The sequence below is a fragment of the Periplaneta americana genome, chromosome 15, assembly GCF_040183065.1.
Source record: "Periplaneta americana isolate PAMFEO1 chromosome 15, P.americana_PAMFEO1_priV1, whole genome shotgun sequence".
NCBI classification, from domain to species: Eukaryota; Metazoa; Arthropoda; class Insecta; order Blattodea; family Blattidae; genus Periplaneta; species Periplaneta americana.
The window spans coordinates 55,301,335-55,321,717 of NC_091131.1; the positions used below are offsets into that span (position 1 = coordinate 55,301,335).

At 33.8% G+C, this 20,383-nt stretch overlaps 2 protein-coding genes across 3 annotated transcripts in view; both read left to right on the forward strand.

Moving 5' to 3' along the window:
* Positions 1-13,717, forward strand: part of LOC138714977 (uncharacterized) — a 63,784-nt gene extending 50,067 nt beyond the window's left edge. Inside the window, exon 9 of the mRNA XM_069847315.1 lies at positions 1,070-13,717. Coding sequence (XP_069703416.1) covers positions 1,070-1,176 — 107 coding nt within the window. The 3' untranslated portion in view covers positions 1,177-13,717. The remainder of the gene's footprint in view (positions 1-1,069) is intronic.
* A 2,148-nt stretch (positions 13,718-15,865) lies between these two features.
* LOC138714972 (cuticle protein 1-like) overlaps positions 15,866-20,383 on the forward strand; it is a 62,737-nt gene continuing 58,219 nt past the window's right edge. Inside the window, exon 1 of one of the 2 annotated variants that reach the window (XM_069847299.1) lies at positions 15,866-16,055. In XM_069847299.1, coding sequence (XP_069703400.1) covers positions 16,035-16,055 — 21 coding nt within the window. In that variant the 5' untranslated portion in view covers positions 15,866-16,034. Of the gene's footprint in view, positions 16,056-16,078; positions 16,206-20,383 lie in introns of those variants that run through there. The other variant, XM_069847298.1, reaches the window with a different exon arrangement.

A 20,383-nucleotide genomic window follows, 5' to 3' on the forward strand; every position in this document is an offset into this window, starting at 1 on the left:
ATAAATGCTAATTAACTAGATTACCATGTTGAATAGTTTCGGCCTGGGAGCCATCTTCGCATATTCCGAAGTGATATAGTGTTAAAAGTTGTGTAATCAAGATGTATAACGAATTATTTATTAATTTAAAAATTTCTCCTGATACTTCACCAGGAGTGGCGGATGGCTTGCTGACGAAAACAATTAAATGAACAATATAATAATTGCATATGGTTGTTGTTAAGGGGGATCATGAAGTTAAGAATTTGGATGAAATCTTAAAAAATTCAAGAATTTGCCCCTTAACCACTGTAATATGGCGAATGAATCATTATGCGTACAGATGACATCAATCTGAGGAAGCTACTAAAGTCCCAGGAGGTCAGAGAACATGAGCTCTGTCGCACCAGGATGTTGTAGCTGAATCGATAGATGGCACCAGTGAATCTCGATACTTACAGGAATGTGGTCCTAAGGACTTCAATAATCATCCCACAAAAGGAAGTCCGCACAATAAGCCTAGGCTGTGGTGCAAGCCCTCCTTAGGAAGGAAAAAGAACATTTGCAACTTATACATATAATATATTGGGGGTCTTGTTAATGCATATAAAGTTGTAGACCAGTAACATCTTTTAATTCACATGTTCCTGTTATTTTCTGTCAGAAACCTCCACAGTTATTGTTCCGATATCTGTATGAAGTAAGAGTGGGTCTACACATAGAATATTTTTCTTTACATTAAAAATATACTATCCTCATCTGAGATTGAATCTGCATATATTGGATCTAGAGGCGAGTCATTAAACTGGGGCAAACATAAATTAAAAATTTTGCGAGCAATTTCATAAACCACAGCAAGGCACAGATGGCTAGCTAAATCTGTTTAAGAACCATACTATTCCGAAATTCCCACGAAACTTAGTGAACACACTTCATATTCGAAGGTAATCTTTTATGATTGAGTTCTCACAAAAACTGTATTCAACAACGGAATGTTGCAGTAATACATGAATCATTGGTATGCCAGAGTCTAGCAGGAAGTTGTCTGTTCATTAGTAAGGCATATTTTAACACACGTTTCTAATTGCAGAACCAAACTTCCCCCAGCTGGTGGAGCTCCTGCACGTTCCTCTGCAGACACTTTACAGATATCACCGAAAGCAAGTACCATCTGAAAATGGACAAAATTCGCTATAGCTAGATAATTAAAATACACTATAGTTACTTAATTGAATTCATGAAAGTGATAGCCATAAAATAGAGCTGTAATGATAATGAATTCTAGTCAAACTTTCCTACCTTCTACTTATAGAAATGCCATCTCTACTTGTATGAAAATTAGATGATGAGCACCCCTAACAAAATGCAACAAGTGTGAAATCTCTTTGATACTAGTCTTCCTAGTTGTCCAGTTGGGTAACTAGATCTTTGGTCGTTATACTTGATCGAAGGCATGGGTTCTTTCACACTTCAGCCTGTTACAGGCTAGCAAGTTGAAGATTTGGAAGAATCTATACGTATGTTACATAAGTAATGCTTGCCAACATTCTCTTTATATTATTTTACACAGGGCACAATTAGCATCCTTTCAATACTTAAAAAATATTAACCGTTCAAACTATATATATTCTAAATAAACCTTTATGTAACCAGTACTGGTTATTTCAGTTTCACTGCCAAGCACAGAAGTGGAAATTGCTCATGTTGGCAGGACTGTCTTTAGCATTAGTGCTGTTCAGATGAAAGCAAGAATTTCATTAAAATGAAATCTCATTGTGATATCAGCTCTTCCTGGATCAGATCAATCGTGAGTTATGTTAATTTAGCAACTTAGTAAAAGAGTGAGCTAACCTACGTAGAATATGCCTTTTGGAAGGAAAAGGTTCTGTATTACATTTGTAGCTTCTCTCTTATCTCACAAATAATGTAAGTTATAGATAGACCTTTGTATTTTAATCATGAGAATGACACGAGTATTCTAACAAAGTTGATGCTCCTTGGTTAGCTCATTCTCTCACTGAACATTCATGCTTGAGTAAGCAAGAGGCTTGTTAAGCTTGATGAATGAAGATTATTTTGTATTAGAACAAAACTTCATGGATACGAAAAATTCTGTATTTTGTCTGTAATTAGAAAACAGTTGGTCTTAGTTAAAGCATGACTAGACAGAAGTGGCAATTGGACGAAGGGTTACTCTTGCTATGTCGACCTTCTTCATCAGTCAGAGCTATTCTCTCTGTTCTGCTTGCTGTACTGCAATGGTCAACAGCTCATGTATCACGTTTCATGATCCATCTGGTCAAATGTTGCCATGTTCATGTAGGCTGTGTGGCTAGTTTCTGCTTCAGCAAGTTTCTATCCATGTAACTGTTGGATAAAAATGATTTTATGACAACAGTGCAGGAGGAGGTAAATGGTTGCGGAAAACTGTTTGAATGATGGTTATTGACAAAGAAAATTATAAGAAAAAAAGTTATTCTTATCTGCCACGTATAGAGAGTCTTGGTATATGTAGTAACTTACATATCTTTTAAGTTTCAGATTTTGTTTTTACTTCCTAGATTTTGACATTTTATATTTACATGTGATACACTGAGTAAATATCTGGTTGTTCTAAACCAGGCTTAAGTTACTTTCACACCAAAACTTCGTCTCTCCATATAAATTAGCCATTGTATGCAATGGTGTATTGGGCCTAGTGGTAAAGCCAGCCCTGCATACTCAACTTATTTTTGATAGAGTAAAAATAACATAAAACACTAATTAAAATTTTAATTTATTACAAAATTTAAAAGAACAGACAATGTATTACAAAAAGTTAATTATTATATGAATAACGATAATATGTTAGAAATATTGCAAAGGAAGTGGTTGACAAGAGATGCTTGATTAAGAGTAAGAAATGCTTATGACATACGGATAAAAGCTTTCATAGGTATTAGCTACTTGGGCACAGTCCCTGAACCAGTGATAACAACACGACAGTTTGTAATGAAAAGGTTAAATGTTTGTTTAATTCTAGATATCACACATACCTTTTATATACTTAATATTTAATAGATAAGCACATCAGTCTATCTAAGAACGAAAATGGTAAAGTATTCTGTAACAAGGAAACAGATCACATTGCTACTGCAAGGTGAGCACACTACAGTGTCTCAGAGTGAACGATTTCTTGCTGCGTTCGTAAGTTATGAGTAAAATGGAATAGTGCTATATATACGTAGAACCCGGATTTGTATGCAAAATGCATGTTGCATATAACATTCTACAAGTAATATTCTCTGAAAATTATGTTTTGATGAACGATTTTACGGGAATTTAATTCTGCGTTTTTGATGGGACAGTATTTTACACGCATATTTTTCTGTTTTTAATTAAAGATGCACGCTACTTACTGATATTTGTTTGTTTAAAACTCAGATTTATTAAGAAAACGCCTTTGTTATATTATAATAAGTGCCACTGGAAGAAAAATTGTACGGTAATCATTTTAGCAGTTACAATGTTTACGTAAATTTGATAACTACCTGTGTGTATTTCTATAATATGTCACTAAATTTAACTTGTATTCAAGCCATTGTCAGTTCATTAACACATTGTTAAAGAACATAGTATTAGCAACATGGAATATGGATTTAATCTATTATACACCCAAAAGACTTAAAAAAAAAGTGAATTATATTATTTTGTAGATACTGATAAACGAAGTATTTAAGCTACAATATAAAATTATGAAATTAATACTCAGAACTTGGCCAGGGTGTTTATTACTGGTAGTTTGTTCTTAGAAATGACACCATTTCATCAAGGAAAATCTCAAAATGACCTTCACTACGGAGTGCAGCAGCAGAGAATAAGGTAAATGGCATTATGTGTATCCTATTATAGGTAATTATATTAATTGTAATTGCATTTTTATACCTCATATTTTAGCAATTTTTTTGCACATATTTGGTCATATACAGTATTTCAACATGTTCTTGCATACATGTCCAGACTCTAGTGATATAACTTCACGGTATAATTTGAGATTAGTATTGTTAAGGAGGAACACAGACCAGAAAAACCAAATCACATTTCAGTATAACTTGTTCAGAAATGTATAATGTTGGTTATTACTTTTAGTTGATTACTATTTGATATGAGATGTCGTAGTACTGTTTTCATTGCTGTACATTATTATATTTAGGCAGGGTTGCCAGATACAAAAATTATAAACCAGGAGGTATCCAATGAAACTGTAATAATTTGTATGAACCAACGTGTACTACTGATCATAGAGTAACTTCACTTCATGACGTGATTTAAAAATCACTAATAAAGAAACAAACATATGGCTGTGATTCGTTATTGCTCAGTATTCACTGGAATGTTTTATAAATCAGATTGCTGTGCTTTACGCACAGAAATGCAACTATTGTGCACAAGCTTGCTTAGTAAACACAATTAAGCTCGAGTATATATTGCAATTTTTCATTAAATTTATATTCACTTTACAGAGTCATTAACAAGGGGTGCTCTAAATTAGGACTGTCCAACTCGAACTGAAAACTGCAGTTATGATTACAACAAAAACTTTGGTAATGGACAGTCGTACAGACACATTGATGCACAAAAAAACACAAATATACTGATGGCCGTACTGTCATTTTAACATTCCAAAGAAAATTGATAGAAGTATAGAAGACATATGGACACATAATGAGCTAATGTTAAATATCATCAGTGATGGTCGAGATGGTTAGATCTTAAGGATCGAGGGTTCAAATCTACTCAAGTGTAGTGATATTTAATTGAGATGAAAATCCGTAGCATAATTTTCTTTGAAATTGGAACTCCCATGTCATGAAGGACTCTGGGAAAAATATATCAGTTGTTTCTGTCTTTTGCAGGCCCTGTGTTACTGAAAAAGTTCCTGTTTAAAAGGAAGACCTAACAAGGTTCTGAAAACTTGTACTCTGTACAGAATTGGAATAACAGCACGAAATACATTGGTACTAAGACAAATAAATGAAGTAATATTGTAAGTTATATTAGTGTAGGGAGGAGGTGGTGACTTTTTGTCTCTTTTAAGGAAGACCTGTACTTCCCTAGAAAGAAAATCAATTGTTTCCTCCACAAATCTTTAATATCAATTAACTTTTTGTAGATGGAAATCTTTTAACGACTTTTTTTGTAAGGGACTGGGAAGCATATGCTTAAATACCTGTCTCTCTCCAAATACACCCGACACAGACTGGCTTGAATATCTTGAAAACATATACAACGAACAGAACTGGGATAACCATTTTTCAGCCAAGAGCCTGTTCCTCATTCCAAATACAATTCAATTGTGCACATTGATGAAGTGACGTTAATAGAATAGCGAATTTCAATTTAACTATACAAATAGAGATGTCAGTAAACAAATTAACAACATATATTATTGTTATTAGGAAGTTAAAATGGTGTGATAAGACTCTTAATAAAAAGAGATTAGTAGAATCTCCACAAAAATGTATTTTCTTAGAATATTAATATGTAAAAGAATAATAAAAGGGTTAGTGTTCACTTCCTGTCAAGAAAATAATGACATGTTTGGAGTAAACATTAAGAATTGTAATATGAATGAATTATTATGATCGGCACGGTATGAGGTCACAGACCTAAATTTTTTTCTTTATATTAGACTTTCTTTCAGTTTATAATTCGCTATAGTACTTACTTCTAAGTTCTGCAACTAATAATCAAGTTAAGTCTGTATAAGCGACATAAATATCTCTATGTGGTCATCAGTTGGACAGCCCTGCTATAGACTTAAATCTTACAGATGAAACAATTTAGATACCCAGAAAAAAAGTTAAGAGCCCATAGTGTAGATGCCTCCCAGAGATCTGGCAATCCTATATTTAAAAAATCGAATGTCATTTTTGGAATCAGCAGTTTAATCCATGCACTGTAAAGCAGTTACATACAGTTTTTAACAAATTCTCAAGAAATACCCTTACCATTCTTCTCAAGGGCGCCCACAGGGGGGTTAGCCAGTGGTAGCAATTGCTACTACTGAGATTTTTATTTTTACGCTGTTTTTTCATTTTTTTTCTACGTGCTCGATACATGTTTTCTCAAATTCTCGGTAAACAATTTAACAAACCCTATTGCTGTAACTATGAATATGTGCGCAAGGTAATTTAGATTTCAGAACTGGCTATTTTTCATGTTCAATTTTCTCTCTCCTTGTCAATCCATTTCCTCTAATTTTCTAACAATCTTGCTACCACTGAGATTGGATCTTGCGGGCGCCCTTAATTCTTCTATTACAAAGTGTGTCAGTTTTTGCATGATTATACTGGAAAGTTTTTTTACAAACACCATGGTTATTATTTCTCATATAGCTTATGGCTGCTTTCTCCTTTAGTGATGAGCCCTCTGCAAATAAATTGTAAGCTGATTTCACAATTGAGAACAATAAAAATATATATCTGGTGTTATTTACTGTAGACGCTCAAAATGACATTGTACTTGTATACATGACTCACATCTTTAGAATATGTTAGTCATCGGTGTAACTCAGGCAATATGTGCATTGCATGCTGATTTGGAGCTGCTCTTGGGTGTAAGTTCGGTATCTGTTGGGCTGATTTTCTAGTTGGATTTTTCCGAGATATTCCCTAAGTGTAAGGCAAATGTCAGGTAATCACATGGAAAATCCTCAGCCTGCTATCCTGCTATCACAAATTCCATCAATGCTAAATAGCCCAGTAGTTGTTACAGTGTCATTAAATAACCAACTAAAAAAATCATAATATATTCCTCGAGCTTGGTGGAATTCTTCACATGAAATGTTTAGAATTTCCGTTATTATATTATAAACAGTTTCGTGGTTTAATCATCTTAACTTTTCAACACATGCTAAATGGCGCAATAACGTTTGAGGGCTGTCCTTTAATCCAGCATTTCTGCCGAGTTGAGACAGATACTCTCTTACTCTCTCTCTCTCTCTTTACTCTTCTTCTTCCCAAGAATTGAAGAATGTCGGAACTTCCTATAGAATTGTTAGTGACACTTTCTCCACAAAGGTCGTTTGATATATGCCTCACAAATTAAAGACTGTACCGGTACTTCATTTTCACAATACTACTACATGCTGATTGCATGCATTTGATCTTCCAATCAGTGCATAATATCTATATCTATGAATGCTGACAGAAAAAGAGAGGCCTCAGCTAGGAGAATACTTTATTAAACTCCATGGTATTTGTAAAGAACTTACCAGAAGTTCATTATAAAACACGTATGCAAAGTTATCAACCTAAATATTGCCTTACAATAACTGAGGTCCAAAAAAAAGGCGAATAGTACAAGAGTAGGTCTTGACTTACACATAGACTTTATGTGAACTTATTCTGAGAAATTGTTCTTTGTGCTGTATGTATTCAACATATGTTACATGCGTGACACAATGCCTTTTTATGGTAATCACGTTCATCTATTCTACTTGTGGAAACTAATGCACAGGAAATCGTTATTTATTACACTTTCTGAATGATATTGTTCATGGTTTAGAACTTAGGTGTAATTTATTACATTATGTAGATGTTTGGATACGATAAAATTGTGTTGCTGTTGATAATTTGTGCTAACTTGTGACATACTTGAGTAATAACTAAACATTTTTCCTTAGGGTCTAAACAGTGCATTTGATCAGGAAGTTATATGTTTTACATTATGTTTGTTCTCCGAGAAGAGAAATATTAAAATATTTTAAATAGTCCATGTTTTTTTAAACTGAAACAAGCAGATGTTTGAATGTTTTAAACTAGAGTACACCTAGCTGTGTGAAGATTTTTAATTGTACACCTCCGAGATAATATTGCAACGAACATTTACTAAGATGAACCAGATAAACTTGAAGAGCAACTTGGATGACATGACAGTGACATGTAGGCACAAAATATAAAAAAAAAATTCAGTTGCAGTTATTGTTTTCTAACTTTTCAGATCATTCCAGATATTACGAAAGTATTTATTTCCTATAATTTTGTGTATTTTAGGTAATATATTTCAGTACAAATACATTGAACTAAAATTATATGAAATGTGAGATATATACAATATATGCAAGTTTTTTTTATTAATTTATCAATATTAAATTGAAGGACTTGGGATCAGACAGTTCATGCTAAGAAGTCTCAAGGTCTAAGAATTTTATTGAGAATTTTAATTTTCAATGTAACTAGTTTTGCTGTCTTGTACATAGAGTGGCAAGAAATTGGCATATTGCAGTTATAAATACTGAATCTTCTGGCTAACATCAGAAATGAATTGTTACACTCAATTATGTTGATTATTTTGTTAGTTGAGGGATGTTTTATTTAATTTCTCATCACTTTGAATCTGAGTTGTGCTCTATTTTCTCTTCTTATAAGTATCTGTTACTTTATCCGCTCCATGGAAGATCATAGACCCAAGAAGGCGACACTCCACAAGCGTAAGAAACCGAACCAGTGCAAGAAGCAGCTCAAGAAGCCGCAAGACAACGAGCACTTGGCTGACATCCTGGAAACGTATGATGACAAGTGAAGATCGGAGAAGTGAGAGTGGGATTGATTATTTCTTGTGACTTTGGTAGAGGAGACTGATGCTGTTGACTGAACATGAAGACCGGTAGACAATGCGTGTGCATTGTGTGCGACTGAAATGATGACGAAAAAAAGTGACTGACGTACTTCTGAAAGGAATCAACTACCACATTATTATGCTGAGCAGATGGTGAAATTGTGATCAGCTATTTTGCATTTACAGTGTAACTGTCATGGAACAGTGATTAATTACATATTTATGTAAAACTTTAACTGTTATATACAATTTGGTATGAAGTGATAAAAAAAAAACAAAGGTGTTACCCTTTGCTACGAGTACATTAGCGTTTATTACTTATTGTAAATGACGTATAATGTTTTTTGTTAATTGAAATTAAAATCATCTTTAAAAAAGTGCAGTTATAGAAATTTGAAAACATAGTGGCAGTATATTATAGTAGGTACCGGTACCGGTTTTTATTATTATTATTATTATTATCATCATCATCATCATCATCATCATCATCATCATCATCATACTTGCATTAAGCCGTTTCTCACAGTGTTACATATCAGTTGATGTGGATATGTGAAGAATTGGAATCAAGTATTTTATTTAAATCCAGCATTTGGATTGGTGCCTTTCGTTAATATTTATTATGCTACCTATGTACATTCTCAGACTTTTCAAGTTATTCCAGTTTCATCACTCAGTTCCACGTATTTGCTGGATCTTGTTCCTTGTGTTGACCAGATATTGTGGCTTGAAGTCAATCACTTAAATTTTATAAACACTTTATCCTCTCTTTTGTTGCTTAAGATGATGTCCTAGTCGTAGTTTTAATAATCCTATTTGTTCTGATCTCATGGTCCCAATATACTTTATATATGCTTAAGTATTCATTCCGTGTATATTTTTAATAATGAATATCTTCCATAACAAATTTTGTATCTGTTACAATCTGGTTTTTGCTACACCAGTTGTGGGAGGGACTAATAATACCAGGATCCTGATCATTTTTGTCGATATTCAAATTCTATTATTAATATAATGCACAGATTTTCCGATTTGATATAAAATAATTGATTAACTAGTGGAACTTACTCGTGTTAATTATGTAAGTCTGTGCGGCTTACAGCTGTTTCTCAATGGTGGGATGATACACTGAAACAGCTGTAAGCCACACAGACTTACATAATTAACACGAGTAAGACGAGCAAATGCTGGGTAACTTTCGGTGCTGGACCCCGGACTCATTTCACCGCATTATCATTCAGACGCAAAATAACCTAGATGTTGATACAGCGTCGTAAAATAACCCAATAAAATAAAATAAAAAAACACTAGTAAGTTCTACTAGTTAATCAGTTACTTATATTCAAGTGTTAAAAGTAGTGTACACAAGATTCAAAATGGATAAAATAATTATTGTTCGTGTTTTTTTTTATATAATATCTTTGTTTCGTCATTTAACAGTAGCAATATACTGATATTAAGAATTTGACTGATATTAGGTTTGTTCCAGCACGGTTCAGAATCGATTCTTAACTGTCCATTCATGTGCAGTATCTCAATGTGCATTCCAACAAGACTTCATCTGATTCTGAACCGATTCCGAACTCCCAGGTTCCTGTTCCAACATGCTTTGAAACTTGTTTAGAATGAGTGAAATTGGTACTCGTTTAGGAGCGGGAACTGGAATTCTGAACTACTGACACATGCGCATATGACTTAATCTGAGATTGAGATTGAAATGTTTCGAGACTGGGCAGATTGAAATTAAAAAATAGTCGATTATGAGTGATTTTGAAGGTGATAGTGATATATTTTATCACGAATTATAATTTTAATATGAGGAGAAACTCCGAAGGCCATGAAAGAACAGTTCAAGAAACATACCAACAACGTAAATCTTGACCTATTCTGAGAACATAGACTACTCAACTAAGGCATGTGTTGAAAGATGTTCGGTATTAGTTCGTAACATAATATTCTGAATTGCTTGCAGGAACAAACCTATTTTAAATCCTAGTCAGTTCTTGCAATTCAGATTGATTAATTAGAACATTATTATTATTATTATCATTATTATTATTATTATTATTATTATTATTACTACTACTATTACTACTACTACTATTACAACTGCTACTACTACTACTCGAGAACTAAATAACAGCTTATGAAATGGAATTCATGTGCAGAGCAGCGGGATATACTAAAGGGGATGTAAACAGGAACATTGCTATTTTGCAAGAACTTAAAACCAAGTCAGTTCTGGAGTAATGATACATTCATCAGTATCAAATAAACTGGAAACATCATCTGACAAGAATGAACTCAAACATGATCCACAAAGTTGTCTATAACTACACATCAAGAGTCCGAAGATCTATGGGTAGACCTCCAAAATGATGGTATGAAAATTTTATGTAAGACCGGAACAGGTTTTAGGGTCTTAATACTTTTCAAGAAGAAGAAGAAGATTATTATTATTATTATTATTATTATTATTATTATTATTATTATTATTATAATATCATAATCATCATCGTGTGCTTTCTGTTTATTACAATAGCAATTACAGAACACTAAAAAGGAATTTGTTTATATGTACGAATTTATTGTAACATTTTGATACAATAATGGTTTATACATACTTCTGACCACAATCCATTATCATCGTAATTGTAGATAGAACTAAGAAAACAAATTTTTTCATTCTGATGTTAGCCAATTTTTCTTTCTTAAACGTGATAGAAATTTTGTGCTGTGTGCTTAAGGCCTTGACGTTACGTTATTATATTTTACAAGAAACGAAAATAATGCAGTTACTGACATGTATGGATTTTAAAGTGATAAGAACACCAAAGACTAGTTGAAAATTCAGTAAATACAGTTCCTATAATAACACGAATAATAAAAAATAACTTATTTCAGAGTATTGTAAACAGTGTCATTCTCGAAACAGGTATTCACATTGTATATTATTATATACGAATATTTATTATTTATCCTGTCTTGGTGCTTGTAAATAAATATATTTAAAGAAGTGTCACAATTCTACTTGGAACGAATTTATAAGGGGCATAGCAGTGGCTTATATTTATTGAGGTTACATTTCGAAGATAAATATTTTGAAGTAGGAACTGTAGATTAAGACAATAAAGTTATAGTTAACAGAAAAGAATGCACATATTTTAAACTCATATAGTCTTTACAAGAAAAATCTATTAACAGCTGTTGATTTTATTTTGCAATGTAAATAGTGACATACTACAAAATTCTGCCTCTCCCTTGCAATGGTCTTTTGGGGCAAAGTGACTCATTAATAAGTACACACGTTTAAGTCACCTCCTCCTTGCATCATGTAGGCTAATAACAGTTGCACAATGCAAGAAAGAGTGAGAAATTGAAAGAAAAGGAAATAATTAAATTAAGAAATGCTATAGACTTACTGGCCCTCATATTATGGAGCCTCCCCACTTGTGGGAGATGTCACGACACCGCTCATGTAAAGAAATCCTCCAACTTTGTCATTTTTATTTGAACGCAGTTCATTGTTTCGAGGCTACTCAGATTAAATTTGTTTTATTTTCTTATTTGAAATTGATATTAAAAAATTTACTAGCCCTAAGAAAAATTTTGTTTTCAAAAACGGCACACAGTTACAAATTTGTTTGGATGATTTCTCAAGATTGTCGACAGTGAAGTCTATTACGAGGATTTTTTCTCCAGATTCGGGATGATTTTATGATTTGTTTAAAATCTGGGCATTTTTTTCTGCAGTACACCTCTGACCCCAAGCTCTACAATAAAGCAATGAGTTCCTCGATGTTTGTTTTGTATGTAAATATTTAAGGTAGAAAAACTATACAAATAAATAGTTTGATTTTGTGTGTGTGTGCTTGTACACAATCATATGCATACATATATGTATCCATATGTCAAGCAGACATTACAATATTGTAGACACTAAACTTGTTGCATCAGTATTCTTTTTGTCAAACTTGTTTTGAAATGGCAGTTTCTTTATTCTGCAGGTATTTATTGAAATATTGGAAGTGTAACGAATTGAATAAATATTCGAGTGTTGGTTTAATTGTATGGTGGTACATAATCTGAACTTCTTAAAATTAGCCTAAATCATTTAGCATTGTTGAGTTGATTCAGACGTGGGGTTTAGGTATTAATTTGCCTGTACTCTTAGATGACATGATATTTAATCGATTTTTTGCATTTTCACAACAGTCGTCTTAATCACCACCACTATCATAATCACACTACAGCAACCATTCACCAACTTGATCACCATTACCCTACCATTATCGTCATCATCATTACCACCACTGCATTTGCCCACCATCACAATCACCATAATCATACACTATTAATCATGGGCACTACACCCGAAATAAGTATTGCTGCTACCCAAGTCAGTGTTTATCAAGAAGAGTCAGGCAGTGACATTGTGGATAGACCTGCATGTGAATGTGTGGTGTATCGTGCAAGAATAAGGAAAAAAGGAAGGAGCGAAACAGGAGGCTTAAATTAAAGTTGATTAAATCATCACAAAATATTATACATGTAACAATTTTATAGAACAAATGACTAGACTTCAATGGCTAAATTTATTAAAATGTTAATAGATACGTTGATTAAATAAAGTTGTAAAACATAATACTTAAACATTTTAAAAATACGAATGACACATTCCAAATACTATGTTTAAAATCATATTTGATGCACATATTTTTTAAACATTTTAATAAACAGTTAAATGAAGTTAAGTTCTATAAATTTTTTTGTGGTATCGCTGGATTAATTATATATTTTTATTTTTTATTTAGATCTAGACGGACTTTTAATATTGTATTAGTGCAAATATTTTATTTTATGACAGTTCAGATACGAACATTGATCGTAAGAATTTAGTACTGACTTGGTCTAAGCTCCACTGTGGATATGTGCTATATAAGCATTAGTTACATTTTAAGTGATCTCATTCTCTCTTTAATATACAGTATTTAATTCTTTTATCTAATCCACAAGCGAACAAATTAGTCTCACCAAAGATTTAAGAGACATTTATCATTCCAGACGTATTTTTTTAGAGACCCTGTGTAATCATGATAAAATGTATGAAATAAATTTGCATTTGCAAATGCAGTAACTGTGTTGTTTCATTGAATCATAGTTGAGTTTCATATTCACGAAATACATAATCATTAAAAAATCTCATTTTTTCTGTAACCATATTGTTTTTGATAATCATTAGAAACTGACTGTAGCATAACTAATGTACTGCCTGAAGACTGATGGATTGAACTCCCTAACTACAACAACATTTCACAACTAAGTAATATGGAAAATTCATTGCTGCTCTCATGTGAGTCACCATTTGTTCCTGCCAGCTGCCCTAAGAAGATTAATACACATTTTCATTGGTGGCTTGGGACGTTTTCTGTTGGTAGGATCAGGTAAAAAATGAAGAAAACAATTTTTAACAAACATGAAATATTGATGCGACATGACTCCTATGGCCCCTCAGGACCAGCCTTCTCTGCATATTGTGCATGTTTATCTCATATTTTCTGTCAAACTTCCATATGAACTTGTGGTCCGTGGAATGTGAGGAAAGATATGAGAGTGCAAAATATATCATATTTCAAAGAAGATGGTTATTGTTGGAATTAGGCTTTTGGGTAATCCAATGTCTCGTGGAACTTGACATTTCCAGGCCCAGTTGTCTAGATTAGCCTGGTGTAACAAGCCTAACAGAGTAGGCAACCTCACTGGTCTTACCCTGGTAATGGAACCTGTATGTAGTTCCAAAACATTGGAAATGTCAAGTTCTAGGACATGGTGGAATACTCAAATGCCTAATTCCAATCATAGTCATCATGAAAGCCTAAAAACTCATATAACCAGCTTGTATGGGGAGGAAACTTACAGTACCGGTAATATTATAAAATTTGAACAGCTACTTTTGAAAGAAGAGAAATTGTGTCCACTAACCTTTCTTTCTAGATAGACCTACCATGACCTGAACACAATCCCAAAACTCTTGCAATTACAACAAAATATAAAACCATGTGCTGCACACAATTTAGCAGCATAAAAAAAACACAAGTTCCAGGACACTGTGGATTACCCAAAAGTTTAATTTCAACCATAATAGTCCCTGTGAAAAGCTAAAAGCTCAAGATGGTTATTTCTTTATAATTTATTGCATTGCCACATTAAGGTACAAATATACTTATGTGATACCAAGCTATTAGAAATTTTTAGAATAAGCTCATACTTTTAAACTATGTAACTCTCGAGAATGTTATATTGAACATTAATTATTATACAAATAAAATTGGATTAGGTCATAATTAGAAGGGAGATCATAAAAATCAGCTGTGAAAAACTTTTGGCCAAGATGAACACACATAGATAGCTCAGGTTTTTTAAACTAGAGTTGAGGTAGTTTCGGGAGTGAAAATCATTTAATTTATAAGGTTTTTTTTTGGGGGGGGGGGGATGCAGCAGATCGTATATGCAAGACAACAAAAGCCTAAACTAACCAAACCTAACCTGTCACGGATTCGTATGTACAAAGTGTATTAGTGGAATACGAAGGGAACTTTCTTGGTGCTAGTTTAGCCGAAATGAAAATAAAAGTCTTCATCGTCATGAAACAAAACACATGCATAATTTTTTTTTTAGTAGGTTATTTTACGAAGCTTTATCAACATCTTAGGTTATTTAGCGTCTGAATGAGATGAAGGTGATAATGCCGGTGAAATGAGTCTGGTCCAACACCAGAAGTTACCCAACATTTGCTCATATTGAGTTGAGGGAAAACCCCGGAAAAACCTCAACCAGGTAACTTGCCCCGACTGGGAATCGAACCCGGGCCACCTGGTTTCGCGGCTAGAAATGTCTGAAGAAGTAATAATTTTTTTTTTGCATTAGGCCAAGGCATAGTGTTAAAAAGCCTTGGCATTAGGCCCGCCAAGATTTCAAGCTAGTATGTACGGCATGTGTTCATCTTTTGTTTGTTATGAGAATTTACATCTCCAAACTGACCACTTTGTATGATAATATAAGTCTCCAAAATTAAGACGATATGTTAACACCTCCTCGCATTTTCTGTTGACCTGCTACCTTCCTAATTTTATTTGTGTGAGTGAGATACTGGAAAGTCTATAAAATAACGAAATGACATACTATTATAGTAAGCTACTTGAAATAACAGAAGTACACCCGGAATGTGATCATCATTTGTTTGTTATGAGAATTTACATCTCCAAACCGATCTTCGTATGGTAATGTACATCTCCAAAATGTAGGGCGATACGTTAATACCTCCTCGCTCGTTGTATTATCCCGATACCTTCCAAATTTTGTGTAAGTGCGAGATACTGGGACGCCTGTGTAAATAATATCTATGCAACCCAATTTCCAATTTTGTCATTAGGGACGCCTAACATCAAGGATTGATGCGAAAGACGATATTACAGGTAACGTAACTTTATTATTTAAAAATAATTGTATGCAGTATAATTTGAGACGATCAAAGTGGTGCGACGTTTTTAGGTGTTTGCACCATGTCCTAGATGTGAAGACATCCAATGTTTCGGAGCTACATGTCGACTCTGTCATCAGGGAAGGTACAGTAGAATGGGGATACTTGCAACAATGTGAAGGTATATTTAATTTCTTATGTTTGTCAATATTTATTACTTTCAATCAACAAGTTAGAATCTCTCTTCTAACTCGTTGCTTTCAACCATAACTTTTTCATTTGTCATTTCTTTAGCAGTATGTGCTCTATCTCAAACATGTTGTTTTAGGCGGCAATTCTCATATTTATGAGATTATTGTAAACTTAAAAGTTATTCTTATAAAGTCGCGAAAATCAAAATACGATAAACTTCTGCTGTGTATACAAAAGAGTGCACCTGGAGAGCATTTATCAGGTAATTATGTCTTAAATATAATTTAAAGAAATTTGTCCTATAATTGTGTTGAATAATGTAGTACCATTTTCTGTAATTTTATGGATTACTGCTCCTGATGGGGTAACTTGCAACACTGCCACACCCACTTTCTTTGCATTTAAAAAGTAACAAAAACAGCTATTATTTTACCATAATAATGCATGTTGTAATATGGAAGTGTTATTAATTACCGGCTTACCTTAATTTGCAAAACCATTTCTTGTCTTGCATTAGGATGCAAAAGAAACAAAAATGTTACAGTTTCACTGCAAATTCTATGAACTTACCATACTTCATAATGTGAAATTTTGTGTTTTTTCATTATCCACTGATATATAAATATAAAAAAAGGTAATAAGTGTTGCAAGTGACGTTATTTACCTGCTAATTTGACATTGCAGTATTATTTAATTACTGTTGCAAGTTACCCCACAAGCACGGCAACTTGCAACATTAAAGTTTTCCCCTTATTTCTAAAAAAAAATAAAAATGTACAAACAAAATTTATATATATATATATTTTATTATTCTACAGCTATGGACTAAACTTTAGGCATGTAGACTTTTTTTAAAACTATTTCCAGTTTTGTGTAACATGCTGTTGAATCACACATCTATTGAAAGTATCCCCATTCTACTGTAGGGAAAGGGCAACTGTTGGATCCATTGACAAGAGCTATTCTCCAAGACTGAAGGTCTTTACATCTAGGATACGATGCAAATACCCATAAAACTTTGCACCACCTAATTTCTCTAATATTATGACAATCTTGGAAGTATACTATGCATTTGTTCTAGTAGGATCTTCTTCTAAATGTGAAGGATATTATCCAGCGATCAAGGCATAGCTTAGGTTAGGCAGTAGAGCGTTTGCCTACTGATCCGAGTTGCCCTTGGGAGTGAATTCAATTCCCACTTCGGCTGATTAGCTGCTTCGGTTTTTTCCGAGGTTTTTCAACTATGAGACGAATGCCAGGTAATCTACGGCGAATCTTCAGTTTCATCAAATACCATCTCGCAATGACTTATTCCGTCGATGCTAAATAACTGAGTAGTTCATACAGTGTCGTTAAATAATCAAGTAAAAATACAGTAGGCTATATGTACTTATTTCGTGAGAGTGAATTTTTTGGAAGAATTTCAAGTACTGTATGATTAATTCGGCCACTGTCTGCATTTTACATTCAGAATGAAACTTCAGTTTAAAAGTATTTTATAACCAACACTGTTTTCTTCTTGTGAGTCTCTTTCACATGTAAAAACATTAGTTTCCTGACCAGGAGATATAAGAACTTCCTTTATTTACGCAAGTTTGACTCTAATAAAAAACTACGAATGTAGGAACCTATTCTGTTAAGAGTAAGAGATGTAGTAAGTCACCAGCATAGCTCAGACTATACAGTTGTTAGTTGGACTCGAGATCTGTGGTTGCTTTCAGTTGTGGATTCGATTCCAGCTTGGTTTGATCATATGGTTAGGTTTTTCCTAAGTTTTCCAAATTCTACGGCGAATTTCAGGTAATCTCATGGCGAATCTTCGAACTTCTCTCGTCAAAATACCATTTTACCAACATTAATTCCACCAACAACCATAATCAGCTGAAGTGTGGGCTCGAATTCCGCCTGGTTTGATCACCTTGTTGGGTTTTTTCCGAAGTTCTCCCCAATTATACGACGAATTTCAGATAAAACTATGGTGCTTCTTATGCAATAACCACCTACCAATCTTTGGACAAACCGCAAGGAGCACCCACCATGGTGAATGATCTATTCAGGATCATGCAAACAGGAGTGGTACCCTATTTTTCAAGACGGAAATGGTAAGGAAAGGGAAACTGTATTGCTGGAATGACAGGGAAAAGCAGTAAATCTCGAGGAAGTGCTCACAACCTTAGCTTTGTCCACAATAGAAAACTCATGTGTGACAGATGGTGAAGGTGCCTTAGCTACACAGGACAATTCATTTCATTATGGGTGCACAAAATGGAAATATAAAAATTGGAGATTTATCCTTCGAAGAGGTGGAAAAATTCAAATATCTTGGAGCAACAGTAACAAATATAAATGACACTCGGGAGGAAATTAAACGCAGAATAAATATGGGAAATGCGTGTTATTATTCGGTTGAGAAGCTCTTATCATCCAGTCTGCTGTCCAAAAATCTGAAAGTTAGAATTTATAAAACAGTTATATTACTGGTTGTTCTGTATGGTTGTGAAACTTGGACTCTCACTCTGAGAGAGGAACATAGGTTAAGGGTGTTTGAGAATAAGGTGCTTAGGAAAATATTTGGGGCTAAGCGGGATGAAGTTACAGGAGAATGGAGAAAGTTACACAACACAGAACTGCACGCATTGTATTCTTCACCTGACATAATTAGGAACTTAAAATCCAGACGTTTGAGATGGGCAGGGCATGTAGCACGTATGGGCGAATCCAGAAATGCATATAGAGTGTTAGTTGGGAGACCGGAGGGAAAAAGACCTTTAGGGAGGCCGAGACGTAGATGGGAGGATAATATTAAAATGGATTTGAGGGAGGTGGGGTATGATGATAGAGACTGGATTAATCTTGCACAGGATAGGGACCGATGGCGGGCTTATGTGAGGGCGGCAATGAACCTTCGGGTTCCTTAAAAGCCATTTGTAAGTAAGTAAGTAAGTATGGGTGCACAAAAATCCTATTCGAGCTGAAGTGCATTGGGATGCTCCATATTCCATTCGTTAATCACCTCTATACTTCTGTATATCCCTTTACCTCTGGTATAAAACTTCAGACAAACAATTTAGGTCTTTGAAATATTTATACAAATTGTTTTGTAAAATTGACATAAAAGGTATATTCCGCACTTACCTTTGAAATGAACTTCACAAACAAAAAATGATGTTTGTCATTCATTCATTCATTCATTCATTCATTCATTCATTCATATGTTGTGTGTCAAGTATGTTCTGGCAAAACTACTAAAGAGAACATTCTGGCAAGAAACCACAAGTACATTAGAATCAGTTAATTTCACAAATCTCTTGCCTGCCCATTGAAAATAACTGTTATTTCAAAATAGATTTTTCTGATCATCTGTTCTTTTCTCAAATAACTCCTTTTGTGGAACAGTTCTGAAAAAATGGTTGAGTTATTTTTCTCCCCTCCAGTCCATCCTCAAATTATCGATAGTTTTGAAAATTTCCACAACTCAAAATATAGAACAATTGTTGCAAACATCTTAAGTCTGATTAAAGAATTATGTTACTAGTTAGCAATATATGCAATGAAGTGGAAAGGAACTCATCACCCTACTCCATTATCTTTTGGCTTGGTTGTCTCATGAGTATCTCTTATTGGTGTCACTTAAGAGGTACAAGGAAATGTACTGTAAAGTGTGATAACCTTGACCATAAAAAAAATAAACCATGTGATTTAAAATAATAAAAATACTTAAGAACTGGAGAAAAAATAATGAACTTTAAAATATGTTCAGTGCATCTGATATGGTTTAAATTCTCTTGCTTTAAGGTCAAGATTACACCAGTTTACGGTAGCTACGGAAAGCAGTTTAAGACAAAGTGAGGAAAACATTTCGTGTTCGCTTTCAGTGTAAAAGGAGCTGATTCTGCCATCTAGTGGCTTAGCGTGAACACTATCATGTGCATAAAGAACAAAATGGAAAAATGATCCGAGTCATATAAAAAGCCATTTTGAAAGTTGGCTGCCATAGGGAGAATATTTCATGTCCACGTAATATGGGATTATTTCTCTACCACAGTTGTAACATGAAGCATTCTTCCCGCGTTGTCTTCAGTTCATTTCAGAGGAAATATGGAGCCCATTAAGCAATCTGCACAATAAGGT